The 25,027-nt window shown below is 40.5% G+C and overlaps 2 protein-coding genes across 2 annotated transcripts; one reads left to right on the top strand and one right to left on the bottom strand.

Moving 5' to 3' along the window:
- Nucleotides 1–245: 245 nt before the first annotated feature.
- LOC116607437 (serine-rich adhesin for platelets) lies at nt 246–17,015 on the bottom strand. Its single transcript, XM_048720580.1, has 15 exons — nt 16,452–17,015; nt 13,177–14,051; nt 12,627–12,936; nt 12,573–12,582; nt 12,231–12,512; nt 11,472–12,188; nt 5,117–8,287; nt 4,935–4,990; nt 4,707–4,846; nt 4,263–4,332; nt 3,773–3,816; nt 3,335–3,508; nt 2,521–2,617; nt 1,361–1,700; nt 246–877 (listed from the first exon to the last, which is right to left on the bottom strand). Exons 2-15 carry the CDS (start codon nt 14,042–14,044, stop codon nt 863–865), a joined length of 6,294 nt encoding a protein of 2,097 aa, XP_048576537.1. The 5' UTR covers nt 14,045–14,051; nt 16,452–17,015; the 3' UTR covers nt 246–862.
- A 529-nt stretch (nt 17,016–17,544) lies between these two features.
- On the top strand, nt 17,545–24,756 carry LOC5514307 (CDK5 regulatory subunit-associated protein 3). The gene is made up of 15 exons (XM_001634435.3): nt 17,545–17,702; nt 18,486–18,617; nt 19,296–19,396; nt 19,503–19,551; nt 19,639–19,727; nt 19,828–19,917; nt 20,002–20,138; nt 20,334–20,445; nt 20,950–21,015; nt 21,289–21,538; nt 21,967–22,052; nt 22,720–22,788; nt 23,572–23,708; nt 24,068–24,239; nt 24,637–24,756. The coding sequence occupies exons 1-15, from the start codon at nt 17,630–17,632 to the stop codon at nt 24,706–24,708; spliced, it is 1,635 nt and encodes a 544-aa protein (XP_001634485.2). The 5' UTR covers nt 17,545–17,629; the 3' UTR covers nt 24,709–24,756.
- Nucleotides 24,757–25,027: the final 271 nt, after the last annotated feature.

Genomic DNA, 25,027 nt, shown 5'->3' with positions numbered 1-25,027 from the left:
CCGCAATTCCTTGGGGTTGATTTCGGGGACTCCTCGGTATCGTCACGGGTCCGAGGGGATCATTTCGGGTCCTGTACAGTTCCCTTAGGGACTTCTGGGTAATTTTCTATTTGTCGTCGGGCACATTCGCTTGTCTGACCGGCATTATTGACATCTGTCCAGATATTTGTCCTGGGGAATAGGGGTTGCTAAGATTGTTGGACAATAACATTTTGATTATGTCATAGTCACATGAAATCCTTGACCAGTCGGCAATTTCATTTTATTTCTATTTTTCTTTCACATAAATCAATATTCCTCAACAATTCTTTTGCATACAAACTCATACAAAAAAGGGGATGCTATAGAGACAATTTATGGCTTCTTATTCTAGACTGCTTTAACTCTTTGTTTCCTTTACATTTTTAATAACAGAAACGCACATTTAGAATAACAAAATTATAATTTAGCCTTTATAATTTCCTCCGACAGAACCTTTCGCTTGGTATTAAAAATGTAGCTTCACCTTCAAGCTTCTCCTTGTCCAACAAGTGACAAAATCTAGCGGTATAATTTCGGTCTAATTTTGTGCTGAAGAAGGTTAACACAACCCAACATTTTGGCATTCCCGTGCCTAAAACATTAAAGTTTTCGGGGATTGTGCCCTCGGATCTAACATCTTTACAATCATTTTATTATCATCACCTATTTTGATTTACCACCTAAAATTGTAATTATTATTTTTTTTTTTTGTTTAACAAACATTCTGCTTAAAAGAGAACAACCTTTTATATTTTTTACTCTTTTAAGATTTTGTTACAATTATATTGCACAAGTATACAATAAATAGATATTTGATACTCGTTCCAGGTTTGACTTCGTGTTAATTATCTGGAATCTGAAACAGAAATAAATGGATCATTTCGATTTTTGTGCACTTTCTTCGTGAAGGTGTATAAAGTTGACTTTGTTACAAAAAGGAGACTAATCTATAAGGAAATTATCTAAAATCAGCAAATGTCGCTAGTATAGAAGGACGATGTTGGCATGTGAGTGTTGAAACACCACCGACAAACAAAACGGTTTCATATTTGGTAGGAGTTTTTGTAACGCTAATAAAGGGACAAACGATGTTTTAAGTTACGCAAAAACTGAAAAAGTTGTGTTGGCTTGAGTAATAGGGACCCAACTGTAGTTATTGCACCTTAATGTATGTAATGTAAGATTTTCACAGCTTTATTTCAGTATTATTCCGTGACAATGAAGACAAACGAGAAAGAAAAGGTCCGTGCGATGTGAAAATTAATGTTCGAATTTGAATATTTGGTTGTTGTTTGCTACAAATTGAGTCCAACAACATGAAGCTTTCACAACATTTTACCTCATCAACATGGTCGGCGACCTGTCCGGAATCCTCATTGGATACACCGCTGGCCGAGGAGTGTCGTCGCGAGCTCTGGCGTGAGTAGTCTGAAGTGTCAGAAATGTTATCTCCGTAAGAGATATTCATGCCGGGTTTTATAAGGTGCGACTGTTTGAGGAATAACAGTAGCTGGGCTTTGTAGATGTCGTCCTCTTCCGTCTCGTCTTCCGTGATGAACTCTGGGTTCACGTGACCAGGTGAGCCCACCTGCCCTGGATAGTCCGGGTTTGCGTATTCCATCAGCTCGATGGGTACAGCTGTGGTATTGTCCGGTTTGTAGTCTTGCTTGTACGCTGATCTAAAAGCACAAAAACATTTATATTAGAGGAGATCTGTTAGCCGCCATTTTGTTATTCTAGGACAAAGCATTCATTTCCATCGGCTGATTTGAGAAAGCTATTGCAATATTATCATTGGTAAATAATATGGTTATTTCAAAATGTTCTAAAATTATTTGATCCTGCGCACCCAAAAATGCCCACCCCCCTCTCAAATGTCAAATGGTCGGCCCCTAATAAGATGTGTTTTGAAACACCGAAGGGTATACGGAGTTTGCTTTCAAGCTAGAGGAACCTTTGCGCTTAGTGGTGGCGCTTTAGTAGAGTTCAGTTCAGAGGTGCGGGTACAAGAATATAGCTTGGTAGCGACGCCCAACTAGAGGGAGCGACACTGTGGTGTCAGAAGTGAGATAGTCCACGGTACTGTGCCGTCAGAAGTGGGATAGTCCACAATACTGTGCTGTCAGAAATGGGATAGTCCACGGTACTGTTCTGTCAAAAGTGAGAAAATCCACGATACTGTGGTGTCATTAGAAGTGGGATAGTCCACGGTACTGTGCTGTCAGAAGTGAGAAAGTCCACGACACTGTGGTGTCAGAAGTGAGATAGTCCACGATACTGTTGTGTCACTAGAAGTGAGATAATCCACGATAATGTGGTGTCAATATAAGTGGGATAGTCCACGATAATGTGGTGTCAGAAGTGGGAAAGTCCACGACATTGTGGTATCTGAAGTGAGATAGGCCATGGCATTTTATCTAAAGCACTCTGATGGCTCCCTCTACATTAGCCACTGCAAGTAGATTTTGACCTTGTTCTTTTTAAACTTCTCATGCTTACCTCTCTTTTTGTTTTCTTCGCAGACAGATAAGAATTAAGATAATGATGACGAGTAGTACGACCACCGCACAAGACACACCAATCGCAATCCAGATCTCTGAAAAAAAAAAACCCGCAATTTTATCGTTGCGGATAAGCAACTCGCCACTTAAAAGCTTCCCGTGGCGTCTGATTATGGACAAATCGTTCAACAAAAGCGGTTTATTTGCCGGTTAATGTAATACTTACTCTAAATAAAATAAAATTCGCCGCTTAATGTAATAAAACAGCCCGGGTACTAAGGGTAAAACGGAGTAAAACCGGAATCATCGGATACGTGTGGAAGGGCGATTACGCTACGTGCGATTATGTGAAAATTGTATCCTTACGGATCTCGGCACTAGCCGTCCACCTCTTAGCATAAGTGCACCAACAGTATTAACAGTACTATATGTGAGAGGAAACTGTTTCTTTACTAAAAATTACTCAAAACAGGATAAATTTTATCCAAGGGAAAGGAAATTAAAATGTGAAGAACCTGTTTTTTATTCGTCAAAAACGATTCCTAGCATGTCTCACCCGAATTCGAACCTACACTCGGTGGATTAGAATGCAAAAGCCCGTGCCACTGATTCTATTTTTTGTGTCCTTTTTAGCGGGTATATAGGAACCCCTATATGGTATAGTAACCCTAATAAGGCATGGAAACCCTTATATGGTAAGGGAACCCTTATATGGTATAGACACCGTAGAAAAAGTCACAACAAGTAAAGAAGCTAAAAAGCTGGAATCTCTGTCTTACAAGGCGTTGCGGTACATATAATGTCACAATTACCGGAACACGTGACATCCTCGTTGCAGTTGACTTCCTCGGTGTTCGGCCCAGGACACTCACGGCCACCTCCGGAGGGCGAGGGATTGGTACACGTTCGAGTGCGCGTTTTGATGCCGCCGTCACAAGACTTACTGCACTGACTGAACTCGGACCACGCGCTGTAGTTCCCATCAACTATGGAAATGACACAATTGTCCAACGTTAATTCCAATGCTGTTCATATGCACTAAGGACGCATAAATACAGTGTGAGCCTCATTTTCAGGCAAATAGTTAAAAAAAACTTCAATGGGTTCTCGCTGGTATGCGCATGGAATTTGTCCTAAACTAAGGCTCGCTCTTAGTCAGCCTGAGCAACGGACATTTGAAATTAGACTATTATAGTCTATTCTAGTATGTAAAATATACTACCGATGTAGTTTGGTCAATGCTCCAATACCTTTTACAGTCTCACATCTTGTTCCCGTGAATCCTGCTCTACATCTGAGCGACAAGACAAAAAATATTCTCATTACACATGTCAATCAAATATTAAATATGTGGCTTTCATACACTCCCGTGCAGAAGGAACCACTATGCTCATTAGTACATGTGTCAATCAAATATTGAATTTTTGGATTTCATACACTCCCGTGGCAGAAGGAACCAGTATGATCATTAGTACATGTGTCAATCAAATATTGAATTGTTGGATTTCATACACTCCCGTGCAGAAGGAACCAGTATGCTCGTTAGTACACGTGTCAATCAAATATTGAATTGTTGGATTTCATACACTCACTTGCAGAAGGAACCAGTATGCTCATCAGTACATGTGTCAATCAAATATTGAATAGTTGGATTTTATACACTCGCGTGCAGAAGAAACCGGTTTTCTCATTAGTACACGTGTCAATCAAATATTGAATTGTTGAATTTCATACACTCACTTGCAGAAGGGACCAGTATTGTTTGAAAGGCAGCTACCACCATGAAAGCAAAGTCCCGCCGTGCATCTCTCTGTGACGTCATAAAAACACACACAAAACTCTTAAACCAAGATAGCATAACAATAGCGCAGCAACAATAGCGCATTGAGCACATAACAATATAGCATAAAGACTTCTGCACCCCTCCTTCCATCTGCGAGCTGCGGCATACATTAAAATACGTATATACAGCGGTCCTGTGCGCAGCTTCTATCGGGAGTAGAGACAAAACGAACAAATACTTTGATAACATGTAGAACCTTTCGTCAAGATTTCCTCATCTTCTTTTGTCAAATAAAATGTCTTCTTGTTAAAGAATAAACAAAAAAGGTTAAGTATGATAATATTTTAAAATAGTAAAGTACGAAAATTTTGTTACTAAAAAGCAGCTATATTCATGTTTACCTGTTACCAACACACGGCTGTACTGGAAGCTTTGTGAGTTGATCCCATTACTGTTTTCTATGGCCTCCTTGATTTCTGCTACTGTTGCGTTAGAGCTACTTATTGTCAGTAAAGTGAAGTTTACTATGACGCTCCCAGGGCTAGTTAAAGAATTAAAGCAAATATAAATCCACAGCGCATAAAATACAGGAATAGTCGAAACAAACTAATTTAAAACAGTAATCTCACCTGAAGCTGTTGATCTGAATAGTCTGGTATCCAAGCGAAGACAGAGGTAAGGCAACCTATGTTAAAACAAAATGATATTGAGAAATAAAATGTTCAGTACCGTTCTTACGTTCCATAAATCAAACCTTAGACTACAGATAGCACTAAATTCACACTAACATAACGCTTTTAAATGCACTCACAGCATCGATGACTTTCTGGGACATGTTCTTGAACGCTGTAGAGCTCTCGTTCCGTAAACTCTCATCGAACTCCTCGTTTAGTATTGTCAGCTCTACGTCAATAGCACGAAGAGGTTCAGGCTCTATGGCCGACGACGAGGGCGAGACTGTCCTTGTAACACTGGGCTTTATATGCGACTGCTTGTCTGAAGATGGCTCAACGATCGACACTGCTAGGGATATACTGGCGTTGTTTAATTGACTTGTCAGAGATGGTGTTGGGTTAAAGGTACTTGCGGTCAAAAATACCGTTGTATTGTTTAGTTGACTTGTTGGGGATGGTGCTAGGTATACAGTACTTGTATCTAGGAGTTCCTTTGCATTGTCCAAATGGCTTGAAACAGAGAATGACCGATATAAGGTACTTGTAGTCAGGAGTTCCGTTGCATTGTCCAAATGGCTTGTCGTAGAGAATGTCCGGTATACGGTACTTGCTGTCCGGAGTTCTGTTGCATTTTCCAAACGGCTTGTCATAGAAAATGTCCGATATACGGTACTTGTAGTCATGAGTTCCGTTGCATTGTCCAAATGGCTCGACGCAGTAAATGTCCGGTATACGATACTTGGTGTCCGGAGTTCCGTTGAATTGTCCAAATGGCTCATCATAGAGAATGTCCGATATATGGTACTTGTAGTCAGGAGTTCCGTTGTGTTATCCAAATGGCTATTCACAGAGAATGTCCGGTATACGGCACTTGGTGTCAGGAGTTTCGTTGCATTGTCCAAATGGCTCGTAGCAGATAATGTCCGGTATACGGTACTTGGTGTCAGGAGTTCCGTTGCATTGTCCAAATGGCTTGTCGTAGAGAATGTCCGGTATACGGTACTTGCTGTCCGGAGTTCTGTTGCATTTTCCAAACGGCTTGTCATAGAAAATGTCCGATATACGGTACTTGTAGTCATGAGTTCCGTTGCATTGTCCAAATGGCTCGACGCAGTAAATGTCCGGTATACGGTACTTGGTTTCCGGAGTTCCGTTGCATTGTTCACTTGCTTTGTTAATGAAAGTGTCTGGTTTATGGTGTATGGGTTCCAAGACATCGTAGCGTTATCCAAATGGCTTGTAGATGGTGCCCGGAATAAAGTGCTCTCAGTAACATTGCTTAAAGTTATCAAATAAACTGTAGATTCTAAAGATAAGTTAACATTCCAACGACTTGAGGGAAACAATGTTGTGTTGATAATACTGCTTGTCAACTGAGCTAATGACGCCATATCATCAGATGCAGGTGAGGGTATGGACGGTTTCACAACTATCGACATGGTTGGAGTAACATTCTGGTAAGGCGTGAGAGTAGATGTTATTGATGAAGGCAACAAAGGCAGTGTGTTCAGTGTGGATTCTGGTAATACGCTGCTAATTGTCGAACCACTTGACGGAGAGACTGTTCCTGCAAATCTTGTTTGTTCAGGACTATATGATTCCACGTTTATTGACGAGAACAGTAGGCCTGAACTTGTTATAATAGCGGTTTTTGGAGAAGTTGTTGTCATCTTCAAGGAATTTCTTGAAGAAGATAACAATGAAGAAGCCGTTTCATTTGCGATACTATTTACTTGTACGTGCTCAGAAGACATTAACAAACTATCTGACTCCAGCAACTGTGTGTAATTCCGTTGTTCGATAGCCGGCGTGTTTGAAACCTTAAACGCGGAAGATGCACCTGTCGTCGAGAAAACAACATCAGTTGTGAGTGTTGAATAAAGGATCGATGAATAAACAATCGGGCTCCCAGTTGGCATCGAAGAGCGTTTATTAGCTGATATGTCTGTCATTGAGGCAGATGATCCAAGGCTTGGATTAGCTTTGATAAGATTCATGCTTGAGTCAGAAGAGAGCAGAGCAGACATTATATTGGACGTTTGCAGATCAGATGTGTTGTTCCCAGTAATGCCGCTAAATGAAGGATCTAGCTGTTTCGTCGGACTAGACGTGGGAAATACAGTTTGGGAAGTTACATTCGATGCCACTTCAAACAATCCTGAGGCGCTTGCAACTGTTGTCTTGGTCGACGTAATTGTCGCTGCGGTCACCGTGGTTAAGGTAGCAGATAGCAAAATGTTTATCACCGAGCTTGCCATTTTCGTTTGGTTTTCAGATGAATTATAATTTGTGGTTTCATTCCGATAAATAGACGAGAAATGATTAGAAGAGCTTGTCATTATCGGTTTGTATGATAAAATATCAGTCGATAGCGGCACTGAAGGTTTAGCGATCGATGTACTTCCGCCTGACTCATTCACAAGCATTGTAGCCCTTGCCGTCACCATCACTGTAGTGTCATTGTTGGTAAACGAGGCCTCGTTCTCTCTGGAACGGATTAGACTGTGTTGGGTCGTATTGCTTAACACTGAGCTGTTCACACCGTGTAATGAATCTGTGCTTGCAGTAGCATGCACCGTCGCCGTTTGAGACGTCATTATCTCTATAACAAGGTATTTAGTTAGTGTTAGGTTAGACAGAGCTGTTAAGTCTAGCAGGGTTTGGTTGTATTTTAGCATGTTGGAAGGGAAAACCGTTGCAGTCAAGAATATTTGAACTGATTTCAATTGTGAAGTTGATAACAATTTAGAAGGCTTTAAAATAGTTCTTGTCGATAAATCGGTTGCTTTTGGTGTTGTTCGCAATAATGATGATAATGAAACTGCTATCGATGATGATGATGATGATGACAATAGTGTTGATGATGATGATGTTAATGATAATGAAAATGATGATAGTGAGAGTGATAAAGACATTGTTGGTGTTGGTAATTCTTTTTGTACTGTTAATAATGTTAAAAATGTGACAAATGATGGTAATTGTACTGTTGGTAATGTAAACAATAAAGATGGCGATGTTGATGACAATGGTATTAACGATGGAAAAGTTAATGGAGAAAGCGTTTGTGAAAATGCTATTTCCGTCATTGTTATGGTGTTTATTGAGACTGCTGAAAATGATGAAGAGGATGGCGATTGTGAGGTTTGTGGTGGGTATGACAATGCTTGGGATGATAATGGCGACGGTGTTAATGTTGCTACTGACGGTGTTAGTGCTGCCACTGACGGTGATGATGTTGCTACTGACGTCGATGATGTTGCTACTGACGGTGGTGATGTTGCTACTGACGGTGGTGATGTTGCTACTGACAGGGATGTTGCTACTGACGGTGGTGATGTTGCTACTGACGGTGGTGATGTTGCTACTGACGGTGGTGATGTTGCTACTGACGGTGGTGATGTTGCTACTGACGGTGATGATGTTGCTACTGACGGTGGTGATATTGCTACTGACAGGGATGTTGCTACTGACGGTGGTGATGTTGCTACTGACGGTGGTGATGTTGCTACTGACGATGGTGATGTTGCTACTGACGGTGGTGATGTTGCTACTGACGGTGATGATGTTGCTACTGACGGTGATGATGTTGCTACTGACGGTGATGATGTTGCTACTGACGGTGGTGATGTTGCTACTGACGGTGGTGATGTTGCTACTGACGGTGGTGATGTTGCTACTGACGGTGGTGATGTTGCTACTGACAGGGATGTTGCTACTGACGGTGGTGATGTTGCTACTGACGGTGGTGATGTTGCTACTGACGGTGGTGATGTTGCTACTGACGGTGGTGATGTTGCTACTGACAGGGATGTTGCTACTGACGGTGGTGATGTTGCTACTGACGGTGGTGATGTTGCTACTGACGGTGGTGATGTTGCTACTGACGGTGGTGATGTTGCTACTGACGGTGATGATGTTGCTACTGACGGTGGTGATATTGCTACTGACAGGGATGTTGCTACTGACGGTGGTGATGTTGCTACTGACGGTGGTGATGTTGCTACTGACGATGGTGATGTTGCTACTGACGGTGGTGATGTTGCTACTGACGGTGATGATGTTGCTACTGACGGTGATGATGTTGCTACTGACGGTGATGATGTTGCTACTGACGGTGGTGATGTTGCTACTGACAGGGATGTTGCTACTGACGGTGGTGATGTTGCTACTGACGGTGGTGATGTTGCTACTGACGGTGGTGATGTTGCTACTGACAGGGATGTTGCTACTGACGGTGGTGATGTTGCTACTGACGGTGGTGATGTTGCTACTGACGGTGGTGATGTTGCTACTGACGGTGGTGATGTTGCTACTGACGGTGATGATGTTGCTACTGACGGTGGTGATATTGCTACTGACAGGGATGTTGCTACTGACGGTGGTGATGTTGCTACTGACGGTGGTGATGTTGCTACTGACGATGGTGATGTTGCTACTGACGGTGGTGATGTTGCTACTGACGGTGATGATGTTGCTACTGACGGTGATGATGTTGCTACTGACGGTGATGATGTTGCTACTGACGGTGGTGATGTTGCTACTGACGGTGGTGATGTTGCTACTGACGGTGATGATGTTGCTACTGACGGTGGCGATGCTGCCACTGACGGTGGTGATGTTGCTACTGACGGTGATGATGTTGCTACTGACGGTGGTGATGTTGCTACTGACGGTGGTGATGTTGCTACTGACGGTGGTGATGTTGCTACTGACGGTGGTGATGTTACTACTGACAGTGATGATGTTGCTACTGACGGTATTGATGTTGCTACTGACGGTGATGATGTTGCTACTGACGGTGGTGATGTTTCTACTGACGGTGGCGATACTGCTACTAACGGTGGTGATGTTTCTACTGACGGTGGTGATGTTGCTACTGACGGTGATGATGTTGCTACTGACGGTGGTGATGTTGCTACTGACGGTGGTGATGTTGCTACTGACGGTGGTGATGTTGCTACTGACGATGGTGATGTTGCTTCTGGCGGTGGTGATGTTGCTACTGACGGTGATGATGTTTCTACTGACGGTGACGATACTGCTACTGACGGTGGTGATGTTGCTACTGACGGTGGTGATGTTGCTACTGACGGTGGTGATGTTGCTACTGACGATGGTGATGTTGCTTCTGGCGGTGGTGATGTTGCTACTGACGGTGATGATGTTTCTACTGACGGTGACGATAGTGCTACTGACGGTGGTGATGTTGCTACTGACGGTGGTGATGTTGCTACTGACGGTGATGATGTTGCTACTGACGGTGGTGATGTTGCTACTGACGGTGGTGATGTTGCTACTGACGGTGATGATGTTGCTACTGACGGTGGTGATGTTGCTACTGACGGTGGTGATGTTGCTACTGACGGTGGTGATGTTGCTACCGACGATGGTGATGTTGCTTCTGGAGGTGGTGATGTTGCTACTGACGGTGATGATGTTTCTACTGACGGTGACGATACTGCTACTGACGGTGGTGATGTTGCTACTGACGGTGATATTGCTTCTGACGATGATGATGTTGCTACTGAAGGTGATGTTGCTTCTGACGGTGGTGATGTTGCTACTGACGGTGATGTTGCTTCTGACGGTGGTGATGTTGCTACTGAAGGTGATGTTGCTACTGTCGGTGGTGATGTTGCTACTGACGGTGGTGATGTTACTACTGACGGTGATGATGTTGCTACTGACGGTATTGATGTTGCTACTGACGGTGATGATGTTGCTACTGACGGTATTGATGTTGCTACTGACGGTATTGATGTTGCTACTGACGGTGATGATGTTTCTACTGACGGTGACGATACTGCTACTGACGGTGGTGATGTTGCTACTGACGGTGATATTGCTTCTGACGATGATGATGTTTCTACTGAAGGTGATGATGCTACTGACGGTGACGATGTTGCTACTGACTGTGGTGATGTTGCTACTGACGGTGGTGATGTTGCTACTGAAGGTGATGTTGCTACTGACGGTGATGATGTTGCTACTGACGGTGGTGATGTTGCTACTGACGGTGACGATACTGCTACTGACGGTATTGATGTTGCTACTGACGGTGATGATGTTGCTACTGACGGTGGTGATGTTTCTACTGACGGTGGCGATACTGCTACTAACCGTGGTGATGTTTCTACTGACGGTGGCGATACTGCTACTGACGGTGGTGATGTTGCTACTGACGGTGATGATGCTGCTACTGACGGTGACGATGTTGCTACTGACGGTGATGATGCTTCTACTGACGGTGACGATACTGCTACTGACGGTGGTGATGTTGCTACTGACGGTGATGATGCTGCTACTGACGGTGGTGATGTTGCTACTGACGGTGATGATGTTGCTACTGACGGTGATGATGTTGCTACTGACGGTGGTGATGTTGCTTCTGACGGTGATGATGTTGCTACTGACGGTGATGATGTTGCTACTGAAGGTGATGTTGCTACTGACGGTGGTGATGTTGCTACTGAAGGTGATGTTGCTACTGACGGTGACGATACTGCTACTGACGGTGATGATGTTTCTACCGACGGTGGCGATGTTGCTACTGACGGTGGTGATGTTGGTACTGAAGGTGATGTTGCTACTGACGGTGACGATACTGCTACTGACGGTGGTGATCTTGGTAATGACGGTGGTGATGTTGCTACTGACGGTGGTGACGTTGCTACTGACGGTGGTGATGTTGCTACTGACGGTGATGTCGGTAATGACGATGGTGATGTTGATACTGACGGTGACAATACTTCTACTGACGGTGGTGATGTTGATACTGACGGTGATAATGTTGCTACTGACTGTGATGATGTTGCTACTGACGGTATTGATGTTGCTACTGACGGTTGTGATGTTTCTACTGACGATGGTGAAGTTGGTAATGACGATGGTGATGCTGCTACTGACGGTGATGATTGTTCTATTGACGGTGAAGATGTTGCTACTGACGGTGGTGATGTTGCTACTGAAGGTGATGTTGCTACTGACGGTATTGATGTTGCTACTGACGGTTGTGATGTTTCTACTGACGATGGTGAAGTTGGTAATGACGATTGTGATGTTGCTACTGACGGTGATGATGTTTCTACTGACGGTGACGATACTGCTACTGACGGTGGTGATGTTGCTACTGACGGTGATATTGCTTCTGACGATGATGATGTTGCTACTGAAGGTGATGTTGCTTCTGACGGTGGTGATGTTGCTACTGAAGGTGATGTTGCTACTGTTGGTGGTGATGTTGCTACTGACGGTGGTGATGTTACTACTGACAGTGATGATGTTGCTACTGACGGTATTGATGTTGCTACTGACGGTGATGATGTTGCTACTGACGGTGGTGATGTTTCTACTGACGGTGGCGATACTGCTACTAACGGTGGTGATGTTTCTACTGACGGTGGCGATACTGCTACTGACGGTGGTGATGTTGCTACTGACGGTGGTGATGTTGCTACTGACGGTGGTGATGTTGCTACTGACGGTGGTGATGTTGCTACTGACGGTGATGATGTTGCTACTGACGGTGGTGATGTTGCTACTGACGGTGGTGATGTTGCTACTGACGGAGGTGATGTTGCTACTGACGGTGACGATGTTGCTACTGACGGTGATGTCGGTAATGACGATGGTGATGTTGCTACTGACGGTGGTGATGTTGCTACTGACGGTGGTGATGTTGCTACTGACGGTGACGATGTTGCTACTGACGATGGTGAAGTTGCTACTGACGATGGTGATGCTGCTACTGTCGGTGGTGATGGTTCTGAGGCAGATGATGAAGATGACGACGGCACTGATGGTAGAGGTGATGATGATGATAAAGGTGGTTGTGATGCTATTAGTTTATACGTTATCACTGATACCAGTGTCGTGTTAGATGGTTTTGTTTTCGCATGGGTCCGAAATGTAATCAAAGGTTCTAGTGGTGATGTGAGTTGGTTGAATCTGCTGTTGTCTGTGGACAAAGATGAATAGAGTTGAAATATATCATTTTGTTTAATTTATGGTTATATTTGGTAACCATAGCAATACAACATAAAATTGTAAGCAGCTTTGCAAGGCGATCTAATAATAAAACCATCGTCGGGGGCCCAGGGCGACGCGGAGACCGAAGATGGGATGTGGGAACAAGAGTTCGCGCACAGACGGTCGCCCTGGGCACCCCAGGATATAGTGAAACAGGATAGATCCTTACCAGTAGTACTTGTACCCGATAGGACCGTCGTGTTCCATGTGGGATGTATGATACTAATACTTGAGTAACCACTTGTGCTTGATTCATATTGTGGTGACGTTGCTGTGGTTAATGAATAAAGAACGCTGCCCCAAACGGCCGTTATGTGTGACGTGTCCTTTTCTTGGTTTCTGCTAGTTGTTAGCACTGAGGTCTCTGAATTATTTGAACTCATTAAAATACTACTAGAGCTCGCTTCTGAAGTCGTTCCAGTTCTTACCAAGGTCGATGTTGGCATCCCTGTGATAGTAGTAGTATGATGTGTTGAAGTCGTTGACTCGGTAGAGGTTGTCGCTGACATGACATCAGTGCGGTTAATTGCGGCCGAGGTGATCCCAGAAGGAGAAAGAGTTGTTGTAGAGGTTTCACTAACTATCGTTGAGCTTGCGTTGCTTGCCCTATGCATTGTAGTTGAATTTAACCCAAAACTTTGCGCAGATTGAGCTGTCGTGAATTCTCCACTGGAAGCATTACTCGTGCTTGCTGTCGTAATCATACTCGGCGTAGCGAGTGTTACAATACTGATCAAAGTCGACAGCACTTTTGCGTCCCCAACTGCGTTGTACGAACTTGAAGATAGCTTCACGTCTATCGAATTTCGTGTTGTATTTGCTATCATTGTAGCATTCTCTTCAGTACCCTTCGTACTTGAAGGTGAGCTCCGTATCCCACTGGCCGAATGTTCGGTACTTGCATTGTATGCACTTGTGTTCGAGGTCCATACATTTATCGAGGTGATCTGCATACTTGAAGCAGGGCTCGTACTTATAGTGCTGGTCTGCGCGGCGCAGATTGAAAGGGCTGTAACTGCTACTAACGTAGTCAACATCCTGCAACTAGTACAAAAATACACGTTGAATGATATAAGCTCCTTAAACGCTAATACGTGTCCTTCTTTTGCTGCGCACTACAAAGCCGTTGCTTGGTCCTCGCGCATAGTTTTTTTATTGTATTTTCTATTTTTTTTTTATTATTTGAGAGTTTGCCCTTATTTGCACTCATTTTTCTGCTGTCGTTAGGACTTCAACTCCGAATCTTCCCAGATTATCTAATAAAATACTGAACTTCATGGAACAGATTGCAGTTGTCATTATAAGACTAAGAGTCTTTTTTATTCATTAAAATAAATAACTTTAATTAAATCCAAGATGGCGGATCCAAGATGGCGGATGCTGATGTCACATAATTAGCTTAAACTAACATCTAAATTTGGACAAATCCTTTTTATATTCCTCTATTGTAAATAAAAATTTAAAAAAAAACCATTTACCATGCCAATCAATGACGTCATATATACGATATATATATATATATATATAGTAGTGTGAAGAAAGACGCTACGATTCCCAACTTTTAGACATTATTAAAAATTTACTAAACGTTTCGGCCCTTCGGCCTTCTTCAGAATAAAATAAGTTAAAAAGCTAAATATATATATATATATATATATATATATATCACTTAAGGGACGTCATCGTGACGTCACAAAGACATTTTCTTAAAAGAATATCAGTCGCTTTTTGAATACGAACTGATGATGATAACTTATTTGGTTTTAGGATGTTCTACCCAAAGGTTTCGAAAGATAGGCTATTTATAACCATATGTCCTTAAATGACGTCATGATGACATCATATTGTGTTGCTATGGCGACAAAATATATTATTTTGCCAGATAATGCTTCTTTGAAAATTTGGTCATAATAGCTCCAATGGTTCAAATTTACGGATGGGGGGCCGAAAGAGTCCCCCCCTCTCCCCGGTTAGAGGAAGCCCCAACGTTAAAGAACGTGCAAAACAAATCTATCTGAAGAGTTAATAATGCTTAATGTAGACTGCGAGACCGTAAAAATGTCAATTTTTTCAATCTTTTCAATGATGTGATTATACTTCCTTTTTTGATACTCATCGCATCAATGTAAAGGAAGTTTTTATTTTCCATGCCTTTTAGCACAAGTAAACGTCATCATTTTAAAGAAGATAAGAAAATCTCAGTCTGGAAGTACAAGAAAATCTTTTTTTAAATAAAATTAATTACATTTTTTTGTATTTTTTCTAGCGGGCGCGGTAAGGAATTCTGTATTGTATGAGCTTGCACGCGCGAGCATGTGTCATTTCGTTTTTTCTTTGATTTTTTGAATAGAATTCGTGAGAAAATGATAAAAAGTCATCTGTAAAAATACAATCAATCTGATGACAGGGCTACTTGCCACTAAACTGTGAAAAGGTCGTTATGAAATAGGATAACGAAAATATGAAATAGGATAACAAAAATATCATGGTTGTTTGAGGTTCTTGGAAACCGGGAGTCATCTACATAAATTCCAGATAATTGTATTTGTTGAAAAAAACACAGAACTTCCGAATGGCCCCTTACGATTATTATTTGATTCCAAAATAAGTGCGACGCATGCATGTCGCGCATTATTGTTTGTTTGTTTACAGATTTTCTCTCCAGTTTTGAGGAATACTCTCCCGATCACGCGCATTATCTTGTTGGCGCTTGTCATGACCGCCATAGCTGTACATATAACTGCCACTCAAACACACAATGCTTTTTCTCATCTCAGATTAAAATTAATTTTTCACTTGGTCGGGTCCTAGTGAGAGTTCATCAAATACAATTCGCAAGATGATGCTCTAAATTTCAAATGCTATAAATTTCAACGATTTTGAAAAAAACGGAGACTATCAATTTTTTAATGTTTGGGTCTTTAGTAGTTAAAATGGAATGGTTTCAGTTAAAAAATCATGGCGCTTTTAATGTCGTGAGAGATGGGGAAAGATGTAAACAAAAGGACTTTTTTATTGACTTTTTCCATATGACATCCTACCATGGCTTTTTTAGTTTCAATTATATGTGAAAGTTAGTAATTTCTTTCCTTGCAGCACCAGGATATTGGCTCAAGGTTATTTTTGGTTTCTGTAATGAGATCGGACGTAAACTGCTACGATATCTGATAGTGAAGGGGTTCCTTAGCCCACGCAGACGAATAATTCGCTTAAGAAAGATAAAAATATAATGCGCATTTTAAAAATGAAACTGAATGTAGCAATTAGAGGTTCCCATTGCCAAGAAGCAGCTATTTATTGAAAAATATATATAATTTTAAACTATAGTATTATTATGTCGTGCTGCACCGCGCTCAAATCAATTGAACTTCAATTGTAGAATCACAACGGAAAATGCAAAATACTAAAAATATACAACTAACCACAAAGCGAAAAGATACTCACTTGTTAAGAGGCCTCTCTTTGTACAATTCTTGTAAAATCTTGGGAAGAGTTTTAGTCGATATCAGGCCTTTATTTTCGCGAAACACCGCTGTCCTTCTGGAAATTAGTATTTGTGTTTTCCATTGTTTTCATGTGCGGTTTTGATCACCTTCTCTTCTGTGTTCCAGGCATTCGATGATTACCTTGGCGTCTTAACAACATCCTCCATTTTATCGCATCCGTTATTTACCACACTTTTATTCACTTTCATAGACATGGTGCATTACTAGCATAACAAAACAAAAGCTTTAATCGCATAAATGAACTTACATTTCTACTTTAAATAAAGCTTCCTTCCAAAAAGATTTTGTCATGCTTATGTTTCTTGCCTTTATCATGGTAGTACCAAATACTTGTGGGCTTGAATCAAATTGTAACGATGGACGATTTGAGCAAGCGCGATTTATCACAGTGGTCGAATTAAGTCCAATAGCATGTAAAAGAGTGTTTGTTGCGACTTCGAACTATTTATTGGGTATTTACTTAGAATCCTGCTGGTACTGATTTACCCACAGACGCCTCTGCTAGCGGAGCAGGTGTTTAGTTGTTATGGTTACTATGATTATAACCAATCAAGCAATTGGCTCGACACCTATCTCTGGCACACAATGACTATTAGCAGATTAGTTTAACTCGTCTTTGGAACCTGTCTTGTGTCAGAACCTGTCTTTATGAATCCACTTTTTTATGACATAATGACATTCAGCACACACGCGGTGCTAGCTTCAACCTCTAAATTAGAAAAAATGCTCAAATCCCTTGCCAAATTATTGTCAATTTTCTCATGCAGATGCCATACACTTTGGGCTTTTTTTCAACTCTAACAAGTGCTTTGTTTATGCCCAATCAACTTTTTAAATATTTTATTTAGCTACAAGATTGTCTTTGAATTTAGAAATTATACGAAAATAAAGTAGTAGAATCGCGTTACTTAAATCAATAAATAAAACACCAGAAACACTAGAGAAAAACACAATTTGAATTCCACGGGTACCCTGGGCTCAATTAAGAAAGAGAGAAACATGGGTATGGGTGGAAGCCAGCTGACCAGACAAGTTATCACTGGCTCAAAAATATTCGAACAATTGAACAGATGGAGCCACGGATCTAGAAAGAAAATATTGTAAATATATCAAATCATGGATAAAACCGGCAATAATGGGACGGCGGAAGAGTTGCTACCTATAGACATTTATTATAACAAATTGCTTGGTGAGTTTGTTTGAGATTTGCGATGATCAAGTCTTTGTATCGTAGTTTGATGACACGTAGATTTAACTTCTTAATAAGAGTACGATAACTACTTAGAGGCGAAAAACGTACTGCTCTTTTATGTTTTTATATAATACAGAGGTTTTCCCAGGGTATTAAAGAGGTGCTACGTGCTGTACCCAGTCGGACACAAGTTTTGTTTGGTGATTGTTGTTGTCTGGAGATTATGATTAAAGAGCATCATTTTAAAGGTTCTAACAGAGATTCTAATAGATGTATGTGGCATTTGTTGCTGTAATTAAGTACTTAACTTATGTTCCTTAGAAAAGGTAGTAAATTAAACTGTTAATATTAAAAACATTTTATTTCACGATATAACTGTCAATCTGTCAAACTGTCACTTGTGCATTAAGTAATTCAATCAAATTTCTAAAAATTATTTTAAGAGCTAAGGAATCATTGTCATTATTGGGAAAAAGATCAATGGGGATGACAACTGCTTGTAAGAGTAAAGGATACCTCTGGAAACAAAATTATAACTACTATATTTTGTAACAATGTACCAATTGTTTACTGTATTCCTTGGACTGTAAGTGATGTGTAAAGTAATCACAATATATATTCCTCGCTTAAGTCTAATCTAGAGTTTGACGACAGACCATAATCCCTTGACTATGTACTCTATATATATGTGGATTATTTTTTGCCAAAGTTTGGCCGTTTAAAATGTCTACTGCCATTTAGTTTTGTATTCCTAACTTTATTGTGTATGTTACTGAGTAGATTGGCTGTTGGACCGGAGGCACTGTGATATCAAGTGGCAGGCAGCCGCTCTAGAGATCAGAGAGAAAATCAATGCCGCCATACAAGACATGCCCCCTGTGGAAGAAATCACCACACTGCTATCAGGAACATGTATGTCATGGAACTTATGCCTTCCAAGGGGGGATTCTTATAAAAAAACAAACAGGGGTGATCTTAGGTATTACAATCAATTTAGCCCTAAGGAAGGGATACTGGTAGCACTTTGGGTGTGGTCAACAGCAATACTTACCCCTAAAAGATAGAACATAAAGGTGTTGGTTGAAGCAATTTCTAAAATACATATTCAGTATTCCTGAATTTCAGTCTTTAAGACGCCACCATCAAGCACATCTCTTTTCTGACTACATTTGTGTCCAGTTGTTACTAGGATGTTGTGATCTACTATCCTAAAACCCTCTAAGGGTAGTTTTATACCCTAAAAGATAGGACAATCACCCTCACCTACTTTTATGGAGACTTGCCCCTCAGGATATGTCTCAGCTACATTTTATACTCCAAAATGTTTGTTTCTTACCAAACGTGATATCTCCATATGTCATCCAACCAAGATAAAAAAATGTGGAACATGCCTCCTGTTATGACCCCCCTTCCTCTGTTACAAACAGCTACCTTTTAAGGTCAACATATTTGTTTGTTGCTCAAAGTACGCAATATCTTCTATTGATGGTCAATGCATTTTTTATACAACCGAATGTACTGAGTCATTCTTTTTTATATGAGATAGTAGATTGATTTAAAGTACAATGAGCTTTGTTTTTTTTGTTGCAGTTATCAACTATTTTCATTGCCTTAGAATTGTTGAGCTCCTTAAGGTCTCTGAATCTGGAACAAAGAATATATTTGGAGGATATTCTTCCAAACGGATGAAGGTACAGTACTGTGTATATGTTTGTACAATACCATCTATCAGGACTTTAATTGCACAATGGACGATGTAAATTGGATTAATTTCTATAATGCTATTTTGCTTGACAGGACTGGCAAGAAATCATCCGACTTTATGAGAAGGACAATGTGTATCTTGGTGAGTTTGATGAGTGCCAGGAGTGAGTATAGTGGGGAGTATGTGAATTCCAATATCCAAGTACAAATACTATATTTTGCTTGACAGCTGAAGCTGCAAGTCTTCTGATCAGAAACGTCAATTATGAAATCCCATCTCTGAAGAGACAAATAGGAAAATGTCAGCAAACACAAAGGGTACATATTTACTGTTTTTTTTAATCCTGTCTTACTGTTATTGACTTTTCATAATATAAGCATAGTGAATACAATATCAATGGAACCTTTTGCAATACAGGAGTGTACAAGAAAGGAGAATGAATATACCACAAATGCAGCAGAATACAAAGAACAGTACAGAAAAGTTTGTAAAAAAATGGGAATAAAGGTAAGTTAAATTTCACGTATACATATTTTCCAACCTCCCTCTATTGATGTGTTGTGCTAGTAGTTTAGTATGACTTCTCTTAAGGGTGAAAGCATAAAAACAGAGCTTCTTCATCTACTGAAAGAATTGCCAGACGTTTACCAGACAGTCAGTGAATCTACAAAGGATCTACAAGACACAATTCAGTACTACAAGGTGTTCATTGGATTTGTGGCTCCCAGGTAATTAAAAATAATAATTAAGAAAATTTATCATTGTCCGTCTTTTTTTTATCCAAAAGAAATGTCATCTTACACTTATATGATAGATAACTAATAAAGTAACCCCTTATTGCAGATAAACAAACTTGAAATCTACCATCTCTCATTATCTGATTGCAATATAATTATTTTTAACGGAATTGAATTTGTTTTTAGTTTTATTCCAAATGTTGAGGAGAGTAGCCCAGAGATCTCACCCCTTCTAAGCTACATACTTGAACATGGTAATACCACAGTATACCAATGGAGGACTGGAAAGGTTCCTACGGTGAGTTAAACCCCTTTGATCATAAATCAATCTGTTTATTAAAATAAGTTTTACAGTGCTTTTACATAAGACAAAGAAAAAGGCCAAGTCTGTACTATCAAAGCTATGTGAGCATTGATTCTGCGGATGGTGGAAGGGTTTTTCTTGAAGAACACTTTTTATGATCTAGTTTATTTTGGACAGAAAAAAAAATACAGCTAAAAAGAAATTATGATCATATCATATACAGTATTACAGAACAAGGCTGAATGAGGCGGAGAGAGGGTGACCTCGACACCCTGGGTTCCCAAGGATGGTCTAGTCAGTGAATGTTCTGAACCATTCGGTTGTGTCTTGCTTCCTACAAGGCTATTAATGGTGTAAAACCTGCTTACTATTTATCATGTATTCTATAATTTTTGATATTATTCATAAGGCTTGCATTTGATCCTTCTAATAAATACTCTGTAAAGTATTATTTCTTGCCTCTTAGAACTTAAACATTGTTATTTTTTGATTATGTAGACAATTAAATCTCCTGAACTCCAAAATCTTGGTAGTGAAAAAGAAGACCTCCAAGCACCAGCCGAGGTAAATTTAATTCTTAAAAATTATAAATTACAGCACCATGGCTGTCACCCTTTTCTTAACACAACAGAAAGACACTTTGCCCCATAAAATCTTTTACTGTGTGTTTTTGTACCTCTGGAACTCCCCCTTTCCATTATAAAACTAAAAAAAGAGAGCATTTTAAGTATCTGCCGCTGCAAATCTGAGGGCCTACATGTATCACATCACAGGGTCTTATTGAAGGGCGTAAGTAGATTTTTTATGCCTTTTATATTTCCTTGCCTCTTTATTTAGATTGACTGGGGGGAAAGTGCAGCCACCTCAGAGGAGATAGACTGGGGAGATGGGGGTGGTGAGATTGACTTTGGAGATGGTGGTGTTACATCAAATGAGATAGACTGGGGACATGGTTCTGCTGCAGAGATTGACTTTGGAGATAACATTGGTGGCGATGGAATAGACTGGGGGGACAGTGCTGCAGCTATTGACATTACACTTGATAAAAGTGGCACCAATGGGATTATGGTTGAGAGTCCAGACGATGGTGAGTTGTAAGGTTCCCATCATATGCCAGGGAATAACCCTAATTCTTGTTGAGCCTCAGCCTTCAGCTACCCCAAGCGAGTGACTAAAATTCTTTCAATAGTTGATACTTTCAGCTATTAATCGTGGGTTTCTAGTAAAGACAGTGGACCATTGTATTTTTAACAGAAACAAAAAAACAGGATAAACAAAGGAGTGGAGTTTTGAGCAAAAATTCCAGGGATTCAATTCCATCAATAAAAGTTCTTATAAGACAATGAGTTCTTATAAGTTCTTATAAAACAATGATATCTAGTTCCAACAGTTCCTTAGTAGATAGCAGGTAATCCATTAATGTTTTCCTTAGTTTTCCTTGTTGCTCAAATAGCAGGCCTCGCATATCAGTCTGCATCACATGTGTAAGTCAACATTACCAGTCTTTTTCCAAAGGTGCTGACGTCGCCCAAGGCTCAGATGCACACACTCTCTTGGAGGACACCCAAACAAGAAATATGTTCATTGATGAATTAATGGAGGTCAGTAGACTTTTAAAGCTCAATGTTTTACCAAGGACAACCGATGCCAATTAGAAAGAAGAAAATTAAAAAGAAAAGTATGATGACTTAATTTATCACATGTTCCAAAAGTCATTATGTTATCTCTATACTAGTCTCCCGCACAGCCGTTCTTTGTGTCGGTCATGCATATGGGAGCATCTCATATGGGAGACTATCTCTATATACACCTATATATTTTAAAAAAACGTAAGTGCAAACGGCAAGTGGTGATTGACAAATGGCAGGTCTACGACCAAAAGTACCCTTGAATCCCAAAATATTAGTGTCAAATTCAGGGAAATATAAATAAAACATAAGACAATCTATTAAATGTTATTAATTAATACATGGTTCTGACATCGCTTTTTACTACCCATAAGCACCTTTGGGTTGTAGAACTGCCATTTGGCAACTGCCATTCCATGTTTGCGCTGACAACCTTTTTTGAAATAGGTGTGTTTTATTAATTCATTTAGCCAGTCAAACTTCATATTTTTATGAGGCTAAAGCCCCTGAAAATACTGGCTACGCCCTGCAAGACATTTTAATGTCTACCTTATAATTAAAATTATTCTAACCTATAATATAGGATACACATTAATTCTTCTGACCTATAATATAAAGGTTAATGCCATTATTATTTCAGCTCCAGGGATTCCTCAGTCAAAGACTTTCAGAGCTTAGAAAAGACTCAGATGTGGTTTCCGATACACAGGTACTACCTTATTACACTTAATTTTCGCGACGTCAAAATTTTGAGAAGGCGATATTTCGCGACACTTTATTTTCGCGATTTTCCTATTTTCATAAAAAAACAGATCACTTTATTTTTGCGATTTCGCGATTTTGGGATAATAACATCAAGCAAAACAAGTGGAATTTATGTGCTGTAACCATGTAACCATCAAAACTAAAACAATTTGTAACAAAACGGTGCGTGGGATAAATTCAGTTTCATAGAAAAACTATAGACAAAATGTTATGTTCTCTGCACATGACGTGAAAACCTGGAAAATTCGCAATTTGAGATAGAGAAAGAAGACACAATTTCTTACAATGGCCATCGGTTCCTTGTATTCCGAACTGATTTTTGAAACACAAATAACGTGAGACCGAAATGCACATACACAGATTTTTGCTTTTTAAGATATTTTTTCCTTGATCATCCTTGCGCTATGTACAGTATGAGCTCAGGGACGAAAAGCTCAAACTTCAATGACAATTTACAAAAAGTCGCATCAATTTAAAAAAAAAGTCGCATTTGATATTTTGTTTGCTATTACTCACTAAGTACCTAGAGACATTTTCCGCCTTATTAGATGTGAAATGAGCTTATCTGAAGCGTTAAGTCATGTTTTTCCGTCATGTCATGTGCTCTGCACATTTTCGGTGCTTCTACATTTTTAAATCTAGTGCTATGTTCCAGTCGACATTTCAACTGATTTAGTGCTATGTTCAGTTCCAGGCCACATCTCGACTTATTTAGTTCTATGTTCAGTTGCAGTCCGCGCCACGACTGATTCAGATGCAGACGAAGAAAACTGTAGAGAAGATGTTATGTCGTGTTGAAGACGTCCTGGAACAGTTAACGAACATGAGAGTACAGAACCTTTGCCTTCTCAAGAGCTCGCCGAGGTGACGCAGTATGTTACCGTGTAGTATCGTGTTGTCTTCGGCGATGTTCGTACTGTACCGAGTTGTCTTCGGCAATGTTCGTACTGTACCGAGTTGTATTCGACACTGCTCTTACTATACCGAGTTTCCTTCTGTACTGTTTGTACTGTACCGTGTTTCTTTCGGCATTGTTTGTACTGTACCGATATTCTTTCGGCACTGTACGTCAAGTGTCTTCCAGACTGTAATTTAAAAATTTATCATCCAGTGACCGTCACGTTTACATGAAAAACAGAAGGAAAAAATAACTGTAAACTGTATTCCCTTTACCCAGCCTTAATACAGCCTAGTTCTTAATTCTACCCCCCACCTTCTTTCAGGTATGTGGGCAGACTGGCCGACTCTCTACAGCAGAAGTTACGCCTTTCAGAGAAACTCCTCAGCTCGGCCCAGACCATGTGCGAGAAGCGGAAAGAAGCGGCCGAGCAGCAACGGGAACTAGAGCCAAAACTTGACGTCATCCGACAAAAAACAAAGGACATGCAGTCACAGGTGCGATAGGGCAGGAGTTCTTTGAAACCGTCTCAATACTAGCGTCTATTTATAACCTAACAGTAGTCACCGTAAATCTTTGACATGGGCAGATTTTGCATAAAAATACGAAGTACAAGGAAACCCTCGAAAGAACAATGAACTCCATCCCTCCCCTCCCCTTATCAAAATCCTTGCCCCCCTTACTGGATCTCCTAGAGAAAATAGGGGGCTGGGACCCGCTCCTAGATCGGTCCCTGTCTGTTTGACTCCAAGTATCAGCGCGCAATAGACCTCACACAGAGTCACTACAATCAAAGTCCAAAGGGTTGAGAAGAAACACTGAGCGAGCACTGAAAAGGACTTTGCCAAACTCTAAGCGAGCCACTACATGAATTTTATTTTATTTATTTTTCAGATTGCTGGTGAAATATCTAAAAAGTACAAGGACCGCCCTGTTAATATCATGGGTGAAATAAATTCAATATGAATAAAAGTTTTAATTGGGTGACAAAATAAAATAAAAGATAGACACTTATTTCGTCTTTGTGGTACATAGCGCGTTTAGCTTATTATCCCGTAATGCTGAGTGTTAGAAAGCCCTTTGATGAAAACGGGATGGAAAACGGAAGGGTTGTTTACTGGGACCCCACCCAACCTTTCTAGCACCTCCCCCCACCCTTTAGCGTTAAAACAAACCACTTCTCCGCGCGATATCAAAGTTTTAGCGTTAAAATGGACTAAACACTCGTATATAAATCAACACAAGGTTAAAAATGTTATATGCCTGTGTGAAAAGTGGTTGCGCT

This window comes from Nematostella vectensis, chromosome 2 (genome assembly GCF_932526225.1).
Source record: "Nematostella vectensis chromosome 2, jaNemVect1.1, whole genome shotgun sequence".
NCBI classification, from domain to species: Eukaryota; Metazoa; Cnidaria; class Anthozoa; order Actiniaria; family Edwardsiidae; genus Nematostella; species Nematostella vectensis.
Note: the sequence above shows the minus strand (reverse complement) of the source record. Positions and strands in the feature narration are given on the sequence as shown.